This window comes from Artemia sp. Qi Xiang Cuo, chromosome 7 (genome assembly GCF_049724085.1).
Source record: "Artemia sp. Qi Xiang Cuo chromosome 7, ASM4972408v1, whole genome shotgun sequence".
Taxonomy (NCBI): Eukaryota; Metazoa; Arthropoda; class Branchiopoda; order Anostraca; family Artemiidae; genus Artemia; species Artemia sp. Qi Xiang Cuo.
Window position 1 is genome coordinate 16,588,472 of NC_142800.1, and position 24,256 is coordinate 16,612,727.

At 34.5% G+C, this 24,256-nt stretch overlaps 1 protein-coding gene across 1 annotated transcript in view; it reads right to left on the reverse strand.

Moving 5' to 3' along the window:
• PKD (serine/threonine-protein kinase D3) overlaps positions 1-24,256 on the reverse strand; it is a 177,902-nt gene that overhangs the window by 65,582 nt on the left and 88,064 nt on the right. Inside the window, exons 8-10 of the mRNA XM_089092070.1 lie at positions 23,842-23,886; positions 5,608-5,649; positions 121-241 (exon numbers count right to left, since the gene is read on the reverse strand). Coding sequence (XP_088948196.1) covers positions 121-241; positions 5,608-5,649; positions 23,842-23,886 — 208 coding nt within the window. The remainder of the gene's footprint in view (positions 1-120; positions 242-5,607; positions 5,650-23,841; positions 23,887-24,256) is intronic.

Sequence of the window (24,256 nt, forward strand, 5' to 3'; positions counted from 1 at the left end):
CATCCTTTGTAATATTATCAAAAATAAGCGAGTTAACTTTAGTAATTTTAAGATCTTATTAGTAATTAAAAGTAATTTTAACTTAAAATATATTTTTAACAATATTAATTTTTACTTTACCTTCTTTCAATATTGTGGAGGCGTCGATTTTCTTTATGTGCTTTACAGACTGAACTACCCGCTGCAATGGAATGTTGCTAAGTGTGCGCATTTCATCTGCACCTCCTTCAGAAGACGATGTCTACAACGAATTCAAATAATTAGAACTACACACTTAGAACTACGCCCAAATACACTCTACTGAAAGAATCGAGAATGATCGTAATTCACCCCACACAAAGCGCAAAACACAAAAATTTGAATACTTAAAATTTGGAAAAAAAATGTTATTTTTCGAATATCTTTTTTGGCAACGATTTAGTCAAATTAATTTGACATATACATATTAATCTGATTCATAAATTACAGAAGATCAGCGAAATTTGAGTATTCTTCAAGGCAAATACCTCAAGGTATGACTTCATTTTAACTCAGGAAAGTCTGAAATAGCCCTTGTCCACTGAAAGTTGACCAGCCCCTTTAATAGCACTTGGAAGCTGACAGTTCAGCCTGCTGATCACTTAGAGCATTCGAGCCTCTCTATCAGATCCTCTGAGCGTCACACTAGGTCATTTCTAACAGAGTCTTTCCGACGATCATTCTTTAACTGTCAAATGTTGGCATCTTATGCCTCTATTCTCATCTGAAAATTTCGATTCTATTGTCAGTTACTGGCTGGGTTTTACATAGCAATTGTCCTCCCCATATCTTATAAACTGCACCATTCTAGTTTTTTTTTTTTTTTTTTTTTTTTTTTTTTTTTTTTTTTTATCAGACCAGCCGAAGTATTTACTAGGCTTAACACCATGGTACGAAAATACACCAATAGTTCAAAAATTCAAAACTGCGAACCATGAATCTCTCGAATTGTTGTAAAGCATAATAAAAAGTAGAAGGTCAAAAACTTAAAGCTAGCCTCTTATTGCAAAAACAGTAGTTTTAACACGAAAGAGAGTTTAATGGCACCAATAGCATCCGTGATATTAGGTAAATCCCATATTCTTGTGTTATAGACGAACTTTTATTCTCGATACTTTGCTATAGACACGTAGCCCTCTCACCCCCCCCCCCCACGTTTATTCTTTACGTAAAGGTTCATTTATTTGACTTTGCTTTTAAGGAATAGCGTTTTCAGTTCATCTATTTTGAAAGGTCATTAATCATTAAAACATTTCTAATCACCAACATATTTGCGGAACTCTAAAATGCTTCCAGATGAGCACTATCAAAACTTCAGCATCAAGAGCTGGAGGTTGTGGGATGTGGGCCACTTGCCTTCACATTCCAAATAATTTTCTTTTATTGTAGCTTTAACGTCACTCTTTACTGTCATGTAAAGAAAACCTGCATTTTAAAACTGTTATTCGTGTCTCATTCAAACAAAATATTTTTGTTTCTTAATAAAAAAGCACCTATCTCATTCTTTTTTAAAAATTATCTTTGAATCTCAAGAAGCAAATACATTTTTCTTTCTAACAGAATTTTTTCCTAAATGATAAAAAAAAAAAATCACGGAAGAATTAAGCTCCATAGTTTAAAGCTAATGTCAATATCAATTACAGTCAATATATCAATAAAGTATCACTACAGTCAATACAAATGCAAAATTAAAGTCAATACAGTCAATTAATATCAATGTCAATACAATGTCAAAAATTATTGTCAATACAGTCAATTAATATCAGTACAGTCAATACAAATGCAAAATTCAAGTCAACATCAAAAAGCTATACAGAATTCTTAATATTCATTTCTCAAAGAGATTAAAACATGCACATTCTATCTACACAAAGAACAGGACTTTCTTGACAAGTCCAACAATCCTTCTTAAAAAGCCATGAAACATTCAATTAAATATGACAAATGAAAAAAAGAACCTCGAGGAGATAGAATAGCAATTTCAGTAAATAGTCAGAAAAAGGAAAGATTAATAGTTTTTGAATATTCTTTTTTCAAAAGTAATTTTTCAAAAATACCCCACAAATGTCAAATTACTGAAGTCAAGATAAAATACGGAAGTCATAAAAATTGTTATAGCATTTACCAGACTGCGAATTTACCAGGACAACAGCAGAAAAAAGGCTTTGGCAAATTATTGAATTATGAAAGAAAGTAAAAAATTATCAAGTGATATAATCACTTTCATCCTAGCTAAATTACGCTGAAAACTGCGAATTTACCAGGAGACAGCAGAGAAAAGGCTTTGGCAAATTATTGAATTATGAAAGAGTGTAAAAAAATTATCAAGTGATGTATTCACTTTCATCCTAGCTAAATTATGTTGAAAACTGCGAATTTACCAGGAGAACACCAGAGAAAAGGCTTCGGCAAATTATTGAATTATGAAAGTGCGTAAAAAATTATCAAGTGATGTATTCACTTTTATCCTAGGTAAATTATGTTGAAAACTCCGAATTTACCACGAGAACAGCAGAGAAAAGGCTTTGGCAAATTATTGAATTATGAAAGAGCGTAAAAAAATTATCAAGTGATGTATTCACTTTCATCCTAGCTAAATTATGTTGACAAATTGCGAATTTACCAGGAGAACAGCAGAGAAAAGGCTTTGGCAAATTATTGAATTATGAAAGTGCGTAAAAAATTATCAAGTGATGTATTCATTTTTATCATAGCTAAATTATGTTGAAAACTACGAATTTACCATGAGAACAGCAGAGAAAATGCTTTGGCAAATTATTCAATTATGAAAGTGCGTAAAAAATTATCAAGTGATGTATTCACTTTTATCCTAGGTAAATTATGTTGAAAACTGCGAATTTACCACGAGAATAGCAGAGAAAAGGCTTTGGAAAATTATTGAATTATGAAAGTGCGTAAAAAATTATTCAGTTATGTATTCACTTTTATCCTAGCTAAATTATGTTGAAAACTGCAAATTTACCAGGAGTATAGCAGAGAAAAAGGGTTATGCAAATTATTGAATTATGAAAGAGCGTAAAAAAATTATCAAGTGATGTATTCACTTTAATCCTAGCTAAATTATGTTGAAAACTGCGAATTTACCAGGAGAACAGCAGAGAAAAGGCTTTGGCAAATTATTGAATTATGAAAGTGCGTAAAAAATTATCAAGTGATGTATTCACTTTTATCATAGCTAAATTATGTTGAAATTTGCGAATTTACCAGAACAGCAGAGAAAAGGCTTTGGCAAATTATTGAATTATGAAAGTGCGTAAAAAATTATCAAGTGTTGTATTCACTTTTATCATAGCTAAATTGTGTTGAAAACTGCGAATTTACCAGGAGAACAGCAGAGAAAAGGCTTTGGCAAATCATTGAATTATGAAAGTGCGTAAAAAATTATCAAGTGATGTATTCACTTTTATCCTAGCTAAATTATGTTGAAAACTGCGAATTTACCAGGAGAACAGCAGAGAAAAGGCTTTGGCAAATCATTGAATTATGAAAGTGCGTAAAAAATTATCAAGTTATGTATTCACTTTTATCCTAGCTAAATTATGTTGAAAACTGCGAATTTACCAGGAGAATAGCAGAGAAAAGGCTTTGGCAAATCATTGAATTATGAAAGTGCGTAAAAAATTATCAAGTGATGTATTCACTTTCATCCTAGCTAAATTATGTTGAAAACTGCGAATTTACCAGGAGAAGAGCAGAGAAAAGGCTTTGGCAAATCATTGAATTATGAAAGTGCGTAAAAAATTATCAAGTTATGTATTCACTTTTATCCTAGCTAAATTATGTTGAAAACTGCGAATTTACCAGGAGAACAGCAGAGAAAAGGCTTTGGCAAATTATTGAATTATGAAAGTGCGTAAAAAATTATCAAGTGATGTATTCACTTTTATCATAGCTAAATTATGTTGAAAACTACGAATAACTTTCATCCTAGCTAAATTATGTTGAAAACTGCGAATTTACCAGGAGAACAGCAGAGAAAAGGCTTTGGCAAATCATTGAATTATGAAAGTGCGTAAAAAATTATCAAGTTATGTATTCACTTTTATCCTAGCTAAATTATGTTGAAAACTGCGAATTTACCAGGAGAACAGCAGAGAAAAGGCTTTGGCAAATCATTGAATTATGAAAGTGCGTAAAAAATTATCAAGTTATGTATTCACTTTTATCCTAGCTAAATTATGTCGAAAACTGCGAATTTACCAGGAGAAAACAGCAGAGAAAAGGCTTTGGCAAATTATTGAATTATGAAAGTGCGTAAAAAATTATCAAGTGATGTATTCACTTTCATCCTATCTAAACTATGTTGAAAACTGCGAATTTACCAGGAGAACAGCAGAGAAAAGGCTTTGGCAAATTATTGAATTATGAAAGTGCGTAAAAAATTATCAAGTTATGTATTCACTTTTATCCTAGCTAAATTATGTTGAAAACTGCGATTTACCAGGAGAATAGCAGAGAAAAGGCTTTGGCAAATTATTGAATTATGAAAGTGCGTAAAAAATTATCAAGTGATGTATTCACTTTTATCATAGCTAAATTATGTTGAAAACTACGAATAACTTTCATCCTAGCTAAATTATGTTGGAATTTACCAGGAGAATAGCAGAGAAAAGGCTTTGGCAAATTATTGAATTATGAAAGTGCGTAAAAAATTATCAAGTTATGTATTCACTTTTATCATAGCTAAATTTTGTTGAAAACTGCGAATTTACCAGGAGAACAGCAGAGAAAAGGCTTTGGCAAATCATTGAATTATGAAAGTGCGTAAAAAATTATCAAGTTATGTATTCACTTTTATCCTAGCTAAATTATGTTGAAAACTGCAAATTTACCAGGAGTACAGCAGAATAATAGGGTTAAGCAAATTATTGAACTATGAAAGAGCGTAAAAAAAATTATCAAGTGATATATTCACTTTCATCATAGCTAAATTATGTTGACAACTGCGAATTTACCAGGAGATCAGCAGAGAAAAAGGCTTTGGCAAATTATTGAATTATGAAAGAGCGGAAAAAAATTATCACATGATGTATTCACTTTCATCCTAGCTAAATTATGTTGAAAACTGCGAATTTACCAGGAGAACGGCAGAGAAAAGGCTTTGGCAAATTATTGAAATATGAAAGAGCGTAAAAAATTATCAAGTGATGTATTTACTTTCATCCTAGCTAAATTATTTTGAAAACTGCGAATTTACCAGGAGAACAGCAGAGAAAAGGGCTTTGGCAAATACGACAGAATTATGGAAATGCCAGATACGAATCTAAGGCACAATAGCTACAATAATCAAACATAAAAATCTTTGGCCATTTTTCTCCATAAGATCGATGCACTAAAACCAAGCCCGGCAATGAATATTCTATTCAGATTTTCTCCACTGTTTGTTTTATGAACTTGGTAAAATTGGCCTCTGACTACTTTAAATATTTGACGACCATGCAAAAAAGCATTGGGACAATTTGAACATAAGACAAGCAAGGCTATTAAACTATAATGTATTATAGATATAGAAAAAAAACTACATTTTTAATGCGACATGCCGTTTCGTTTTAAACAGCCACTGCCTACCGTTTCCCCTTCCTTTCCTTTTAGGGTTGAAAATCCATTTCTCTGTAAAATAGAAGAAAAAAAGATGTCAGTCATTGTTTTACAACAGGTGTAGTTTGGAAAACATAGGAATACAAGTAATTCATCTAATTTTACTATAAATTCATTATAAGTAAATAATATAGTAAAAATAAACTCAAATAGATTAATTAATTAATTACTATAAATAATTAATTTATTTACTAAAATAGTGTACTCCTTGAAGTACCAAGGAAAATGAAAGCAAAATTTAATTGTTTAAATTGGTTAAGTGGAACTTTAAGCAACCATTTATATCCTAGAAAATTAGGAATGTTTAATGAAAAAACCGCTATGTGCAGTTTTGGAGTTTTTGACAGTAATTGGTACCAAATTAAAAAAAAGAAACGTGGAAAAAAAAATAGCAAAAAATAAGGTAAGACACATGGTACCAAACAGCTTAAGAGGGTATAGCTTACCTGGGAAGGTGTAGTTGTCTTTGGAATCATTAGAATGCTAGTGTTTGAATTTTACAGACGAAATTTAATTAATTTAATAAATTTAATATTTAATATAATTTAATAAATTTAATAAATTTAATTAATAAATTTAATAAATTTAATTAATAAATTTAAGCATTGTCAAATTTAATCTAACACATTAATTTTGCTTATTTATTTTGACGGTTCAACGTGGTAGTGGTGACAAAAATGCGGCACTTCCCTGAAAGTTTTACATTTCTTAGACAGCCAAAAGAAAAACCTAAGAAACCCATGATATTCAAATATGTTTTTTTATGCTCTTGTTACTTTATTAGTACCAGAGGGATTCAAAATTAAAACTAAGCAAAATCTTTCTTTTCTCTGGATTACAAGAAACTTGGAAAAGGAACCAATATCCATTACAAAAATTACTATTTTACTTTTAAATATAACTTTTTATCTTTACTGAATATCAACTTTTCACAAAATGAAGGGATTACTAAATTAATTGATGTCCATGAAAAATTTATGACATATTTGGTGCAACGCAATAAGAATGCTGAATGCTGATGATCAGAATGCTGAAATGAGTGGATGCCCCTGTTTATTTTTACAGGGTAAAATGAAAAAAATAGACTAGTTAAAAAATTCCAACTTGTAGTTAAAATTACCAGTGACCTACTAGAAGAGACACAAAATTAATCTATTATTCTAAATTGTAATTAAAAATAATTACGCCAAAGGAAACAACCTAATTAGTACTGTAAAGATTTGCTGGAACCTGAAATCTGCCAGAGATCTGCTCGATTCTGCAATTAACACTGCTGTTTTTTTTGTTGTTTTTTTTCAATGTGGGTTAAACTGGGAATTCAGGGATTAGGATATTTTTGTGTGGTATAATATAGAATAAACTTAAAGTCAAAGCGTAGCAGTCGAGTGGAACAATTAGATATACGTTAAACAAACATGGGCCTAAAACAAGCATCTACACAGGGATGGGCTGCCCCTCCCCCAAAACCCCAATTTTTTAAGATATGTCAAAATATGGTGTTATGTCCAAAAAAGGATATAATGTACTACTCGAAAGGAACATGCTGATAAACGTGCGTTTTGACAAATATAGGTCTAGTCTCTAAGTCAGACACTACTCAGGGAGTGGGCTTGATCCCCCAGCACCAGAATTCAACATTCTTGCAACTAACCCCAAAACATAGCACAATATCATTAAAACGGGAAGGAACATAACTTAGAACAGGAAAAAGGATAATCACCGGGGTCGACAATTGTAGGTCAAAGCAGCAAGTTGGCTCATTCAAACCACTCCACCGAACAACACAAAATTTTGGTGATTTTTCCTTTAATTACCTTCGATTTTTATTCAATTCAGGTTTATATTTTGCGATTTTGGAGAATTATTCCCATCCATAAAGCAAATCCAGACGAATTTACTATACCAAAAATTTATATTTGATTTTGACCCCCAGAACGGTGGGGCTTGTATACGTACTAAAACGACTGTGATATTTCCCTCGCCGTGGTTATCTACCCAGCATAACGTGCTTATATTTTGTCTTCAGGATACGTCTTCTTTCACTATCTTATTTTATCTAGGAGTACAACAATAATGAAGAATGATTTGACCTTTTATATCCGGGTTCCAGAGATATAGAGTTTCATGAGTTTCTGGGTTTTAAAAAATATTGATTAGTACATTACTACTACTATTGCTAACAACCCATCCTATAACTAAGCTGCCTGAGGCCAACACAGCTACGCACGCTCCTCCCCCATCCCAATCTCTTCAAAGGCCTCTTTACACCCTCCCAACAAACCTTTCTTGTACCACATCCTCCCACCCCAACGGCGGACGACCTACTTTCCGTTTAGCCCTATACGGTTGGCCGAAAAAAAAATCTTTGGCAATCTGTCATCCTTCATCCGCAGAACGTACAATAGCCATCTCAATCTTTCCGTCATTCTAGCCCTAGAAAGTGGGATTGAACCACAGTCCATACAGCCTATTGAGATACGGTCAGTCAGTCGGATATCCAAAACAATCTATGGACATTTTTTCTGAAAAACATCTAGCAAATCTTTCTCCGTTTTCCAAGCTCTCATGCTTCAGAACCATATTTGACAACTGCCATCACTGCAGCCTCCAATATTCTAATCTTGGTTCGTAGACTTATATTCCTATTCTTCCAAACTACTTTCAACTGCGAAAATACACCCTGGGTCTTGGCTATTCTACTTTTATCATCTTCACGGCACCCACCTTGTTTATTGACAATACTACCAAAGTAAGTGAAGCTATCCACTTGATCGATCTTTTCGTTACCCAACGCACCTTTTCATCTTCATTTATTTCTAGCCTTAGCAACTTAGTCTTCTTAGCATTAATTTTAAACCTATTCTAGCACCCTGAACAGGCAAATCCTCAAGAAGCTCATTCACTTTACTCATACTTTCATCTAGGATGCTTAAATCATCAGCATAATGTAGGCACAGGAAAGATTTTCTTCCCCATTCGATTCTGTGTTCTTTCATTGCCTTTCCTGTGCTCCTTAAGACAAAGTCCATCAAAATACTCCACATAAAATTTGCATGAAACATCCCAAACATGGCAACTTGGAAACTCTACAATTTATACGATAAAAACAAGATAAATTTTGACTTTTTATAGTAAATTCTATCAAAATCCGGTCTTTCAATTTTGCTTCAGGGTTAGAAAAATACGTGGATTTTTAATATTATTCTGCAGCAGGCTAAATAACGTAATATGTTCTTTGGGAAATGGGATTTATTTTAATTGATTTTAAAAGAAACCTTGCTGTTCATTTAAGAAAAACAAAAATAATAATGATTTGACCTTTAATGTCTGGGTTCTAGTAGTATCAGGTCTTTGAACTTCGGGTCCGTCGTATTCCCCCCAGAAAATGGGTGAAAATGCGCCAGTATGGAAGGAAGTACAGCGAACCTTAAATGACCACAAATCCAAGAGTGGCAAGCTCATAAGGATCAATCTATGTCTTTGATGTTTTACTCCCAAGCTAAAGACTGTTGGGGGGAGGAGGTTTATTTTAAATTTGGGCCGAATAAAGAGGATTTGAAGAATTTGTTGTTGGTAAGAGGGGATAGTTTGGATTTAGGTGAGAGAAGAAAAGTTTTGGGAAAGTTTAGGCTGGCGGCTGGCCCCTATTTTCGCCATATGTGTAGATGTGTGAATGAGAACTAATTTCATTTTGTATCCGAGCGTGAAGTGCTATCTGGTTCGCAGAATGAATGTTTTGGATGAGTGTTTGAGAGTGAATGCTGGTTAATTGAGCGGATGGCTGAGAGGAACGAATGTGCTATTCAACAGTTGTGTAAGTGTCCTCGTTTAGGGATTAAACATAGGGATTCATGTTTGAGAGGATAGCTTGTTACGGTTTTTAGGATTTCAATTTTATTATGATTAGTGTTTGTTGGTTAAAATGTTGAACCTTGGTATGTTTTTTTGTCTTTTTCATTTTTGATTTATATTATCTAAAGTTGTATTTTATGCCTGAGCTTTGTTTGTGGACTATATTCTGTGTTGCTATGGGCCGCAGGCTTTTTGCAATAAATCTCATCTTACCTATAAACATGTAGACTATCAAAAGAGCAAACCGACAATATCATAGAAATGGCTAACTGTGTTCAGTTGAGTAGTTATACTACTGTTTTGACTAGTACTACAACTATATCTAAGAGTATGAAGGTAAAATTTTCAGAGATATTTCTAAAAATTTCTATTGCATGGAAGGCAACCTGCCAACCGTATGCAGGTTGTCAAAAGGGCATATCAGCAATATCTTAGGAACAGTTACGTGTGTGAAATTAAAACTTACAACGCTTGTTTTGGGGATGTTGAACTAACCAAAAGACAATATTTGTGTTATAATACTACTACTTCTACTCCTACAACTACTACTTCTGCTACTATTATTATTACTGTTACTACTACTAATGCTACTAAAGCTAAGACTACTGCTATTAACTCTACTGCTACTACTATAACTACTGGTGCTACTACTAATAATAAACCTAAGGGGAATTAAGGCGAAAATTTTGGACAATATTGTAAGTTGTAACTGCATTGAAACTAATCGAAACACACTATGCCATAGATTGTCAAGAGGACGTATCGGCAATGCTTCAGGGCCGGTTGATAGTATTAAGTAAAAAACTTCATCGTGTGTTGAAAGGGATGTTGAAAAAAAAAGTGCTATGCGCATACTGCTGATAATACTACTACAACTATTGCTACTACACAAGCTAAGTGTATTCAGGTGAAGCTTTCCATGAATATTTAGGCGGATGCTGAACTAAATCAAAACGAACTATGATGTTGGGATTAGAAAATTCGATATTCCAAAAATAAACTTCGAAGCAAACAACTACATTGAATTAATTGACAGGTTATCCTGCGAAATAACGCCAACACCAATAGTGAATGATATGACTACAGAAGATTTGAAAAATAGGCTGAAAGAACCAGTATCAATTGTCTGGACTTTTACAGAGTTCCCATGTCACACACACACACGCTATGGAAAGATCTCTAGTAATATAGAGTCTTTGAATTCAGTGCCGGGGTTGGAAAAGGACCAAGTTTAGCATTAGTCTGCAGTAGAAAATATAAGACGTTCTTTGGGGTATACGTTGATTTTAAATACTATTTTGTACCACTTCTACTTTTAAATTTAAAATAAATCATGTGTAGGTAGAACAAAAATCCTTAAATATCTAACTCATAACTAATGGGACTCAGCAATATCAGGTGATTAGTATAGAGTAGCGCAAACATAAAAGTTCATGCAACAAAGGCACGAATTTTTTAGCGACATGCACGGAAGTGTACTTTTTCATTAAGAACCATGGCAACAGTGCGCCCATCTGGCAACACTACTGGGACTATAGACAAATACCAATTTGCATACAATAAAAATAGTTTGGAAAGCTTCAAGTCTTTCACTTAATCAAATGAATACTTTTCTCTAAATAGTATCCTAGAGAGACACGTAATTTACTTAAATTATCCGCATTAAGTGGAACTTGGTAAAAATCAATATCCATTACGAAAATTGATGGTTTTCATTCTCATATAACTAAATAGTTTATATAAACTTCTTACTTTTATTGTTCCGTGTAAACTAATCAATATTTGCTACAAAAAAAAAAAAAAACTTTCAAATGCAGTCAAATACCGACAAAAGTGGCAGAAATGAGATGACTTGTAACCACTTATTTTTATTTTTTTGTTATGGACGTAGTGACAAAATCCTACAGAAAAATACAATTTTAAACTAAAACAAATAAAACAGGGTAATAAATGTAATCTCTCTATAACTTAGAGCTTTCTAAATTACCCGAAAATCTATTTTGCGTACATGCAATTGGTCTGTTAATCCGACTAAAAAAAGAGGATTATAGGTAAACTGTAACTGGATTACCAAAGCCGCCCACTTGTCATACCGAGTGTAAAACACGCACCTCAATAAACATAAACTTGGGTAAGAAGCAATGGGTAAGGAGATGTAGACGCATCTGATTGAATAAGTAGATTTACATGGTTTCCAATTTAGGCGGGTCTTTCTATCAATGCATAATCTGGCCTTCCTGTCACTTTTAAACTGGAACTGACGAAAGACATAAAAAAATGAGCTACACTTTCAATGCTTAGCACAGGCTAAAACATTTTTCGGGTTAGAAAAATGTAAATTTTTAATATTAGCCGTAGTAGATAGCATAAGACTTACTTTGAGAAATAGGTTGATTTTTTAATCTTAGATACAATCGTTTTGAAAGTATCTCTAGTAATATGGAGTCTTTGAATTCAGTGCCGGGGTTGGGAAAGTACCAAGTGTAACAATAGTCTGCGGTAGACAACATAAGACGTCCTTTGGGGTATACGTTGATTTTAGATACCATTCCCGCTTTTAAATTTAAAATCAATCAAGTGTAGGTAGAACGAAAAATTTAACCTATACAGCTTTCTAAATTATTCGGAAATCTATTTTGGTTATATGCAATTGGTATGTTAATCCGATTAAGAAAGGAGGATTATAGGTAAACTGGGTCTGGGCTGCCGAGGCCTTCCATTTGCCATGCTGAGTGTAAAAGACGCACCTCAATAAGCGCAGACTTGGGTAAGCAAAGATTTAAGAACAATCTATTACAATTAATGCAGACGCATCTGATTAAGTTAGTAGCTTTACATGGTTTCCAGTTTAGTTCCAGTAGCGGTTCTTTTTATCAATGAATAATATGGACTTCCTGTCACTTACAAAACGGAACTGACTAAAAACACAAAAGATTGAGCAACACTTTCAATCCTCAGCTCAGCACAGGCTAAACTTTAAAGCCACGTTAAGGGATTTGAGATATAATTTTTTTTAGATAGGGCGAGGGGGAAGAGTAGTCAGCGAACAAATTTGTGAAGAATGGGTGTTTTATGAGTATTAGGAACCTGGCACGGTTTGTTCAAATGGGCACGACCCAATGGTAGGGTGTTCTTTGATGATTATGTTTATGTTAGTTTTTTTCTTTTAATTGGTATTGTATGTTGTTTTCATTTTTAATTGTTTAATTGAATCTTTTAATTACTTTAAATTGTGTTTTCTTTTTTTCTTTTGTTCTTTGTGGTCAAGGCTCTGCGGAGCATTTGCGTCAAATAGACAAACACATAAACATACATTTGAGAATCTCAGATTTAGTTTAGAAATAAGAAATGTTGATCTATGTTTGTTGAATCGTGATTTTTGGCCAAAGCCATCATAAAGGTATCGGACGGCTCCATTTGGATTTTTTTAATTTGTTATGATTTTTACCAGGGGAGACTTCTATATGCATCCCAGACTACCGCCCCAGTTTGCCAGAAACGCCGAATGTAGACGCGGCTTGACCATTTTTGTCTTGTCTTTGTTTTAACGAAATACACTAAAGACAATGGTACCGAGCTGAATCCCCTTTATAATTTATAGTTACTTCTCAACATTTTCCTTCTCTAACAGAGGTTGAAATCCAATTTGTCTATAAAATAGAAAATAACTCCGTCATTATTTTACCCAGTATGTTTCTGGGAAAACAAATTTGGGAAATATGGATTCTTTCTCCTAATCAATCCAACGGATTTCCGCAATACTTTTCTTCTTGATACTTCCAGAATAACACATGTCGGCGCTTGCTATTATTCTTCAAAGAGGATGCAAGCCAACAAAAAGTATTACCTGAAAAGTATAACCCCCCCCCCCCCGGGCGGATCCAAGATTTTTTTTGGGGGGGGGGGGGGTTTACTAATTTTTTACTTTTTTTTTGGGGGGGGGTTACTAATTTTTGACTCAGTTTTCGACTAATTTTACTGATTTTTACCTAGGTTTTACTAATTTTCGACTTATTTTAGACTCGGTCAAAAATTTTGGGGGGGGGGCTCAAACCGGGTAACCCCCCCCCCCCGGGATACGGCCTTGCTCCCCCCCCCCCAAAAAAAAAAAATAGTTAGGCAGCTTTTAGTGTTCAAGTTATTAGCTTGAGAAGATTGTGCATAGTTGTAATAAAGAGGCGACCCCCCCCCCCTCAAAAAGGGGGGACTGATCCTGATGAGAACTGAGCCATACAATTCAGCACAATACATAGCCTTATAGAAGAGGTTACAAGTCTCTAATTTCAAAAATGCGAAATTTTGTTTGTTTCAAACAGTTCGTGGTAACGAACTGTAAGTAAGGAGCGACTCGGCTCAATGGTAACCGAAACTCTAAAAAACAGGATTTTGATACTAATACATACATCAAAAGAATAAAATTTTTATGCCGATTTCAAATATATAAGATTCATCAAGTTTAATCTTACCCATCAAAAGTTACGCGCCTGAGAAAATTTGGCTGATTTTCGGGAAAAGGGGGAAAGACCCCCTAAAAGTTATAGAACCTTAATGAAAATTACACCATATTCAGCGTATAAGAGAACCCTACTGTAGAGGCTTCAAGCTCCTATCTACAAAAATGTGGAATTCTCCATTTTTTGCCAGAAGAAATATCACGGATGCGTGTTTATTTTTTATTTTTTTTTTTTTTCCTTTCCCTAGGGATAATCGTATTGACCCAGTGGTCCTAGAATATCGCAGGAGATCTCATTGGAACTAAAATTAAAAGTTCTAGTGCCCTTTTTAAGTGACCAAAAAAATGGAGGGCAACTAGACCCCCTCCCACGCTCATTTTTTCTCAAAGTCACCCAATTAAAATTTTGAGATACCTATTTTTTTCAGCATAGTCTAAGATTTAATAAATATGTCTTTTAGAATGACTTAATCCCCCACAGTTCCTAGGGGAAGGGCTGCAAATTATGAACTTTACCCATTCCTTACATATTGTATTGGTTATTGGGAAGTATACAGACATTTTCAGGAAGGATTTTTTCTGGTGGGGGGGCTAGATGAGGGGGTTACTCGGGAGAATCTTTCCGTGGAGGATGTTTCTTTGGGGTAAGGGACATTTCTATGAAGGGGGCGTCGGATTTCCAAGCATTATTGGTATTGACTAAGGGGAGAACCCATTCATATACGTAATAACATATACGTAATAAAAAAAAACACACAAAAAAACAAGCGATACGGCTCAATAGTAATCGAAACTTTTAAAAACGGAATTTGGATGTCAATAAATGTATCAAAAGAATGAGCTTAATGCTGATTCTAAATATATAAACTTTATTAAGTTTAGTATTACTCATCAAAGGCTATGAGCCTGAGAAAATTTACCTGATTTTTTAAAGAGGGGGGGAAACATACCCTAAAAGTGAAAGAATTTTAATGAAAATCACAACTTCTGATCCAGCCTATCAGAAAAACCCTATTACAAAGGTTTCAAGCTCGTATCTGCAAAAATCTGCAACTTTTTTTTTTTTGCCAGAAGAAAAATATAAGAATATGGAACGTAGTTACGTAAATTAATTTGTAAATTACGTCAGAACCAAATTTAGAGACAGCCATTTAGCAAAAGAAAAGTAAAATTTTTATGCAAATTTTGTTTACTTATTCAATGACGGTGAGCCAAAATAAAAGCTGCATTAATTAAAAAACGATCAGAAATTAAATACAAAAATAGGTTTTTTAAACTGAAAGTAAGGAGCGACATTAAAACTTAGAACGAACAGAAATTATTCCGTATATGAAAGAGGCTGTCCCCTCCTCAACCCTTCCCTCTTTGCACTAAAATTTGACTCTGTCTCACAACTTTATTTTTTAAAACAAAAAAAAAACTTTAGCGTAAAGAGCGAGGCTTTGAGGAGGGGACAGCCCCTTTCATATACGGAATAATTTCTGTTCGTTTTAAGTTTTAATGTCGCTCCTTACTTTCAGTTTAAAAACTTGCTTTTTTTTATTTAATCCGAGAAAAGACTGTCACGGCGTTCATTGCTGTTTGTTCAGTTTTATGTTTTTTAGAAGCGATCAACCAATGGTGCTAAGAGCATTGAAAAAGCTTGTTTGAACGAAAATTTTTAGCAGTGCCCAATAACAAAAAGACAGAGCCATAGAAAAATGCCAATTTCTTATATTTTGACCGGCAAAGAAAAAAAGAACAATTTTGGCTCCACCATGGCCGATCCAATCGGCTTAAAACTATTGAAAGAATATTTGTAGTACTTTTTAGTCCCAGATGCCACATTGTCACGTGGCAGTGCCAATTCTAGCCTCGCTTGTGCCCGAAAAAATTTTGTTGAGCACCCCCCCCCCCCCACTCTTGTCTCCAAACAACTTTCAGACCTAACTAGCAAAATTTTCATTCAATAGAAAAATTCCTTTATTAAATTGTTTTATTTATTGAAATACGACTTTTCCGACTTTATATGGGAAAACATATGGGAGAAATTAAGTTGCTTTAAACTTGCTAATTTTACTTATACTTACTGCCAACTGCACTCTCTATTTTCTTTTAATAAATCAAAATAACAAAATTATAAAGTGATTATAAATGCTGGATTATCTATTTGAAATGTTACACCCCTAAAATTTCTACGCCTGGGACAAATGCCCCCTCTGTCCCCCGTAAAACCACCTCTGTTGCGTCGCATAATATTCGTCCCTGTTCACGGGTAGAAAATTAATTGGCAAACCAAAACTTTCGAACTAAGCAATACTCCAAAGAAAAACAATTAGAAGAACCAAGAAAACAGGTATAAAGTCACTGGAATAAAAAAAAAAAAGAAGAAATATAGCCCGTATAATTATCAAGGGGTTCACAACACAAATGAAGAAGGAAATATAAGAGTGAACCAGTAAACTGCTAAAAACAACGTGGGCTTAAGAAACAAACAAATCCAGAAGGCAGAAACCTCTTAAAATCAAGGCAAAAAAAGAAAAATCTAATAGAATTTTCTTAACCAATAAGGGAAGTAGCCCAGATAAAGCAACATGAAAGTACAATTCACTTAGTCAGGCTATAATCTGGATCGCAACTGAAAAAAAAAACATACAAACAAAAACAGAGACCAAACAAGAAAAAAAGAGCTAATTGTCTCTTGGGATAATAATCCTCTTTTTCACGTTCAATGTAGTATTTCTTCTGTCCCCTATTCTTAACTGATTCACCTCATGAATTAGTAATATCAAGTAGCCGAGTTAAATGCTGCAACGACACGCTCACTGTTTAAAATATTACCAGAAACTGAATTAATAGGTATCTCTATTCATTCCCAAATCTGGAAATTTTCAGTTTTTATTTCTATGACCTCCCTCACTCATTGTATACCCTATGACCCTAATCATTACGAATAACTATGACCACTGTATATACTGGTCAAAATGGTTGAGGCGATTGAAAAAAATATTCAGCCAGCGCAGGATCAGAATTTTTTTTTTTTTTTTTATTGCTTTAATTTAGGCTTCGTCGATGGGATTCCGTCCGACGTTCAAGAAGTCGTTCCTGGAATTGCTGGTAAGTGTGATCACTATAAGACTTACCATGGATTCTGACGCTCGACAAGTCGATAAGTCGACAGGCCAGAAAGTAAACCAAATAAAGCGACACCAAAGTACAATTCAGTTACTTAGGCCAAAATTTGGAATGTAACTGAAAAAAAAATAACGACCAAACAAGCAGCGACCAAAAAAACAGGGAAAAAGCAGCTGATTGTTTTTTGGGAAAATACTCCTCATATTCACGTTCAACGCAGTATTTCTTCTGCCTCCTATTCTTAACATATTCACCTCATGAACTGGTAATATCAAGTAGCCGAGTTAAATATTACAAGAAACTGAATCAATATGAAGGTGTCCTATATCCCCATGCATTGCCAGATCTCGAAAATTTTACTTTTTATTTCTATCGCCTCTCTCGCTTATTGTATATAATCTTAATCATTTGAAATAGCTGTCGCCACTCCACATGCTTGTCAAAATGGTTGAGGCAATTTAAAAAAAATATATCCAGCAAGCGTAGGGTCGGAAGTTCTGTTTTTTTTATTATTATATGTTTGAGCTTCGTCGGTGGGATTTGATGTTCAATAAAGAGTTCCTGGCCAGGCCGTATCCAGGGGGGGGGGTTACCCGGTTTGAAATACCCCCCCCCCACCCCGAAATTTTTGACCGAGTCGAAAATTAGTAAAATTTTAGTAAAAATTAGTAAAATTAGTCAAAACCCGTGTCGAAAATTAATAACCCCCCCCCCAACAAAAATCCTGGATATGCTCTTGGTTCCTGGAGTTGCTGGCAAGTGTGATCAATATAAAATTTATCATAAATTCCCGGAATTGTTGGTAAATGCGATCAGTATGCAATTTACCATGGATCCCAGCGCCCAAAACATTATCCCTAGAATTGCTAGTATGTGTGATCGATGTAAAAATTTACCATAGATTCCGACATTCTATAAGTTGCTCCTGGAATTGCCGGTAGGTATAATCAAAGCAAAATTTACCCTGCGTTCCGATGTTCAATAAGTTGTACCTTGAATTGCTAGTAAGTGCTGTCAATGTAATAATTTACCATAAGTTGCAACATTCAATTAATCGGTCTTGGAGTTGTGGTAAGTGTGATAAATATTACATTTGCCGTTGGGTTCGAAGTTCAATAAGTCGTTCCTAGAATTTCTGGTAAGCGTGATCAAAGTTTGAACCAGTGCAGGGAGTGGGCCGAGTGGTGGGACGATCGAGGGACTCGAAAAAGCGCCGGAGAGGCAATTTGTTGAAATGCAGTTGACAAATAGCCCATTGCACAGGTCTCCCAATCTTCAGTTCAAGACGATGCAGCACCCCGTTTTGAACTCCAGTATTTAAAATGAGCCATCAAACATCTCTCTATGATGTTCTGCTAAGCCGCTAGCCCTGGTAAAAGAAAAAGAGGGGATATGAGTGCTACCCATGTCAAAGAGCAATTTCCCTTCTTGTCTTCAAGTCTCCTTTATATTGTTTTCGACCACGCTAGGTCTAATAGTGCACTTTTCATTTCGATCTCACGCCATCATCGAGGGGTTTCCAACTTTTCTTTGAAATCACCATAAACTAGTCCTCGCAATACATTTTTGCTCTTAATATTAAACGCAAGAATAGTTACCATTCCTTAATCAGTGTTAGATGGTAATTTTTTCTCATGCGACAGTTTTTTTTAACATGTTTTCGACTTTTGGCTACTACGGGCCGCGTTTTGCTTGCAGCTATTTCTGCAACCATGAACCTTAAACAACTAGTTTTATATTATCTTTTAAAAGGAATATTTGACCTACTATAGGCTAGGGTTCGTTCTTTATAAGACCGCTTCAATCCCGATGCATAAGTGTTCTGTTACATTCTCCCCATTTATAATGAAATACACCAATCCTTTATGTATCTTTAAAATACATTTGATTTTAATATTTCAGTTACTATGGGCTAGAGTTCGTTCACTATTAGCAGCAAATAGCTACCATTCTTGATTCAGTGTCAGATGACAAAATCTGTTTATAAGGCAATATTTTTTTCAAAATATGTTGTTTTTTAACTAGGCTGCGATTCACCTAGGTTACCGCTTTAGCTGCAACCATGATAATTGTTGAGACGAACATTAGAGAATCAGGCACTAGTAATTCAATAATAGCACCATACCCCAGAAAAGCGACTTTTCAAAAGATGCTTGTATTGTCTTAACTTTTAATTACTGCATGCCGCGGTTTGTTCTTTACTAGTTTTCAGTTATCTCTACAACCATGATACCGATTAGACTTATATAGTCCCCATTTATAATGGACTATACCAATCTTTTATGTAATTTTTTACTATCATTTATTCAAGAATTTTAAATATTTTGAACTAGGAACCATAATAAACGACATTTTAAAATTTTGGGGTATTTTTTTAGTTTAAATTAAAAATTTAGAATTGTTGAAACCTTAAAATTATTGTTGTGTTTTATATGATGTACTTTTGATTTTGATCTGGCACCATTTTTACAGGTTTCGGGCTATTTTGTTGGCATACTATTTGCCGTGTTGGTCTTTTACTAGGCTAGAGCTAGATGTAGCAATTTTCTTTAAATTGAGCCATTAGACGACTTTCTAAGTTTCAGTGCTTCGTTAGCTGCGGAGAAAAAAAGAAGAGAAAAACATATTTTCGATATTGAGTATTCTGGTTTTAGCCACTTTCCTTGTTTTTCAAGTCTATGGATTTTCTTTTTGTTCAAGCTAAGGGACTTTAAGTTTCCTTTATAGAGTTTTCGGACAAGGCGCTGACACAATTTCTTAGTTTCGGGCTGTTGCAGCCACTGCAGCTACCACTGCAACCACGATTAATTGCACCACAGTTGTATGGGATAAATTTTTAAACATTATTACGACATAGATCCGGGTTGCAGCGGTAGCTAGCAGCCTAGTAAGAGACGATCACGTCCAATGTTAATAAATAGCCCATAACTCCTAGAAATACAGTCAGATCAAAACAAGAAGTACACCATTAGAACCGCCTTGTCCGAAACCCTCATAAAGCAGACTTTTTGCCCCTTGGCTTAAACAGCAAGGGAAATATATTGCCTTGAAAATCAAGAAAAGTGGCAGCTACTACAACATTCTGCCTAAACGGCACCTTTTTCCTTTTTTTTGTTTTCCGCGGATAGCTTGGCACTGGAACATCGCAGAGAGTTGTTCAATGGCTAATTTTAAAGGAAATTAATGGGGTGAAAAACTTTTTGTCATTAAAACAAATTCTTTTTAAAATAGAATCAATTTTTTTACTTCAAACTGCATATTTTATGTTAAAGATTGATCAATGACGTTATAATCGTAGGTTGTAGCCAGGTCTTCTCTTAATATTCCAACTAAGAAAAAGCCATAGGCTTTTTCCTGTTTGTAATTTCACATTAAACAAAGAACAGATCAGATCAGACCGAGAACAGACCAGATCAGACCGATAATAGTAGAAAAAGCCAAGACAGATAATTCAAGTGATTGAGGTAAATCTGGGATAGGTCCTTTTGTAGCATTGTATAATACATGTTTAGAATCAAAACACACAAAACATACGAAGCTGAAATTGGGATAACGCGATGTTGTAATTGGGATAAGTATCCATAATTTGTTTAAATGCGAGAATCAGGAGGGGGGCTAAAATTCTCCATCAAAATTTACTGTCTTCGGTTAGGGCAGCTACAAATTCACTTTGGACGATTTTTTGGGAGGATGGTAGTAAAGAGTGACCTTAGAAGACAAAACAAACAAATATTATTAGTCAATTTCAAACATGGAATATTCCTTGCGACAAGTGGGATTGAACCTGCCACCCTTGGATCAGGATGCGCAACTTTATCCACACGACATCGCAAGGTGTTATGAATAATAATTCTTCCGAGGATTTAGTAATTTACTTAATCAGTAAAATTTTAATGGCTAATGTACATAGTTTAACCAGGATGAACATGAATATATAACATGATGCCTTTTTTTATCCTCTTTCGTAATTTAATAATTGCTTCTGGAGGAATATAATTTCGAGCCCCTAATGGGGCCCCAAAAGGTAAAATAGTTCATGGTAACCCAAATTTTAAAAATACATTCTTAAAAAAAACTGTTTAGAGAGAAAAATTGCCATTTATAACCTATTCAGAATTGGTAATTATTATTTCAAGAACTCTTAATATTGTATTGCAATACTATTATGCAAACAAATTTGCAGAATTTCTAAAGAACCAGAATCCCCTCAATAACGATGTCAGTGCGACTGTAACATCAATTTTTTTTCGATTTTGTTAAATGAAAAACCGAAAATGCTACCGAGTTTTTTTTATTTTTAATGAATATATAAATTACATTTTGAAATTCAGGAAAAAAAAATTTAATTTTTTTATTATCCTCAGCGAAGACATGAAAAAGGACTTTTTTTCCTTTGCTCCTCCCAGGGGTGACTGTATCGAGCCAATTATCCTATTTTGTTTTTAAATATAGTCTTTTTAAAAATAGATTTCCTCCCCTCCATCATAGATGGAGGGAATATCCCAAAATTCGTATAAGAAATTTGTTTTATTTGTCTTAATTGTTCGTTGGTGCGCATGTAGAAATTACATGTAGAGATGCGCTTGGGGAACTTCCCCGGCTGAATTTTCAGCCGAGTTGGAATTCTCCAGGGAATTTTCGCAAGGGGTGGGGAAGGATTTTTCCCAGGAGAAAATATCAATGGGGAAACTTTCCGCGGTGTAAGCTGCCATTGCAGGGGGGGGGATTCCCGCGAAAAAATTTCCACATGAGGGGAATTCCGCCATGATCTGCAAGACGATCAGAAATTAAATAAAAAACGATCTTACTAATTTAAAACGATGTTCCTACTTCCAAGTCTGTGTTCTTTTTGGTAAGTACACCTATTTTGATTTGAAATACATGATCATAGAAAATAATTTGGAAGTAATAGTATATAGTACATGGAAGCATAACAGCAAATTAAAAAAAAAGTGTTGATCTATTTTGGCCTAATTTTGATAACAATAAATACATCAAATGAATAAGCTTTTTATGCTGATTCCACTGATATAACATCTATGAAGTTTAATGTCACGCATCAAAAGTTACAATCCTTTAAAAATTTACTTGATTTTCGGGGGGGGGGGGGTATTTTGCATTAAATGAAATTTCAACGGTGAGCGGGGTACCATAGAATAGAATATCTATATTAGAACTTGCCACAATGCAGGGGAGAGAGGACTTTCCTTCGGCTTGGAAGGATTCGAGCTCATCAAACACTTGGTGGTCTTGCCATGGAATTGCCGGGAAGCATCATCAAAGCATAATTTACCGTGGGCTTCAATGTTCAATAAGTTGTTCCTGGAATTGCTACCAGAGCGATAAATGTTAAATTTACAACAAGAGAAAAATTTATCATTTACCACAAAATTCCATTTTTGGGCTTTAAAGAGGGATTTCAACGTTGAAGTCGCTCGTGGAATTGCTGATGAGCGTAAAGGTTAAAAAAAGGTAAGAATACAGTACTGGACTTTGAAGTCCCTACCGATGGTGCTGATCAACACATCATGGCCCTTCCGCGCAGGAAGTGCAATAGGGGGTTGGGGGCCAGCTATACTTTACTTTCACATACCCTTTCCGTTTACCTTCTACATGTTTTTCCATGTACCCATTTAGAGCTGGTTTGACTCTGGTTGAGCTTACAGAGTCATCACACTGACTCCCGTTCCAAACTAGCCAGCCAGCGACACTAGGACTCAAACCCCTGTCCTAAAACACAAAGAACTTCAAGTCTAGCAAGCTAACCACTTGGATGTGGACAGTGTGGACTGATGAATGTGGATAGTCCTAAAACACAAAGAACTTCAAGTCTAGCAAGCTAACCACTTGGATGTGGACAGTGTGGACTGATGAATGTGGATAGTGTCAAATTTACCACAAGAGAATGGAATATCAGCACCACTTCTAATTTATGTGTGCTTTTTTCCGGAATGCAGGAAACTGCAAAAAGCTTTTATAAACTCAAAGCAAGTTACAATATTGTGCTTGGGCAAAGTTCTTTTCAATTTCCCCTTTTGGACCGGTATCTAGGAAAAACGATATAATATTTAGTCTACTTCGGCTCTACATTACGAGCATCTAGATTTTCAAACGTCTCTTTTTTTATTTGCCACTGTTGGACTCGATCGGGTGACCTTTTACAAAAGAAAAGCTCGCTTAACCAAAGAAGTTCCGAGTCAGTACGATCTGGGGATTCTTTCCTAAGAGCATTGCCTCTTCTCGGACTTTTTTTCTCCAGCTCAGCAGATCTTTATCATTAATACCTCAATAGAAATTTAAAAAAAAAAAATTGGACCTCTTAACAAGGTCGATTACAATCTCAAAAAACATCAAATCTTTTGTTTACCCCCCCCCCCCCTATATAATTCAGAATTTTGGTTTTTAGATTTACAGTTTTTGCAGAGTAAATCTATGCTGTTCTTGGGTATTTTAAGCGTTTATCTTAATTTTAGCCATTTCTTACACTATGTGTTACATGGCGATAAACGATTTTGGACTATGTTTTAGTTGCTATGGTATTTTTTTTATCCCAATCTTGATATGTAGGCCTATTTAATCCGAGAAAAAAATGAATTCCAACAGAGACAAAAACATAATGGGGACGAAAAAGTGTATATACCTCATCTAAAGATTGACGAAAATATGGCACGTTAATTTTGTCCTTAATTAAAACTAAATTCCCTTTTCGATAATGATAAGTATACATTAAATATATAACGAACAACAGTACATCATGCAACATGCGTCAACTTCTAAATACAAACCTTCTTTTTGACGTGACCTCTGTGTCGATGAAGGCTTCCATTCAGCTAAAGAGAGAAGATTCTGGAGACATGATAAATGTTAAAATTTGATATTTTCTATATGAGCACTTTAACACCTAAAACTCCCCAAAAAGATTTTGGAGATTCCGGAGACATGATAAATGTTAAAATTCGATATTTTCTAAATGAGCACTTTAACACCTAAAACTCCCCAAAAAGATTCTGGAGATTCTGGAGACATGATAAATGTTAAAATTTGATATTTTCTATATGAGCACTTTAACACCTAAAACTCCCCCAAAAGATTTTGGAGATTCCGGAGACATGATAAATGTTAAAACTCCACATTTTTCTATACGAGCACTTCAACACCTAAAACCCCCCAAAATAGATTCTGGAGACATGATAAATGTTA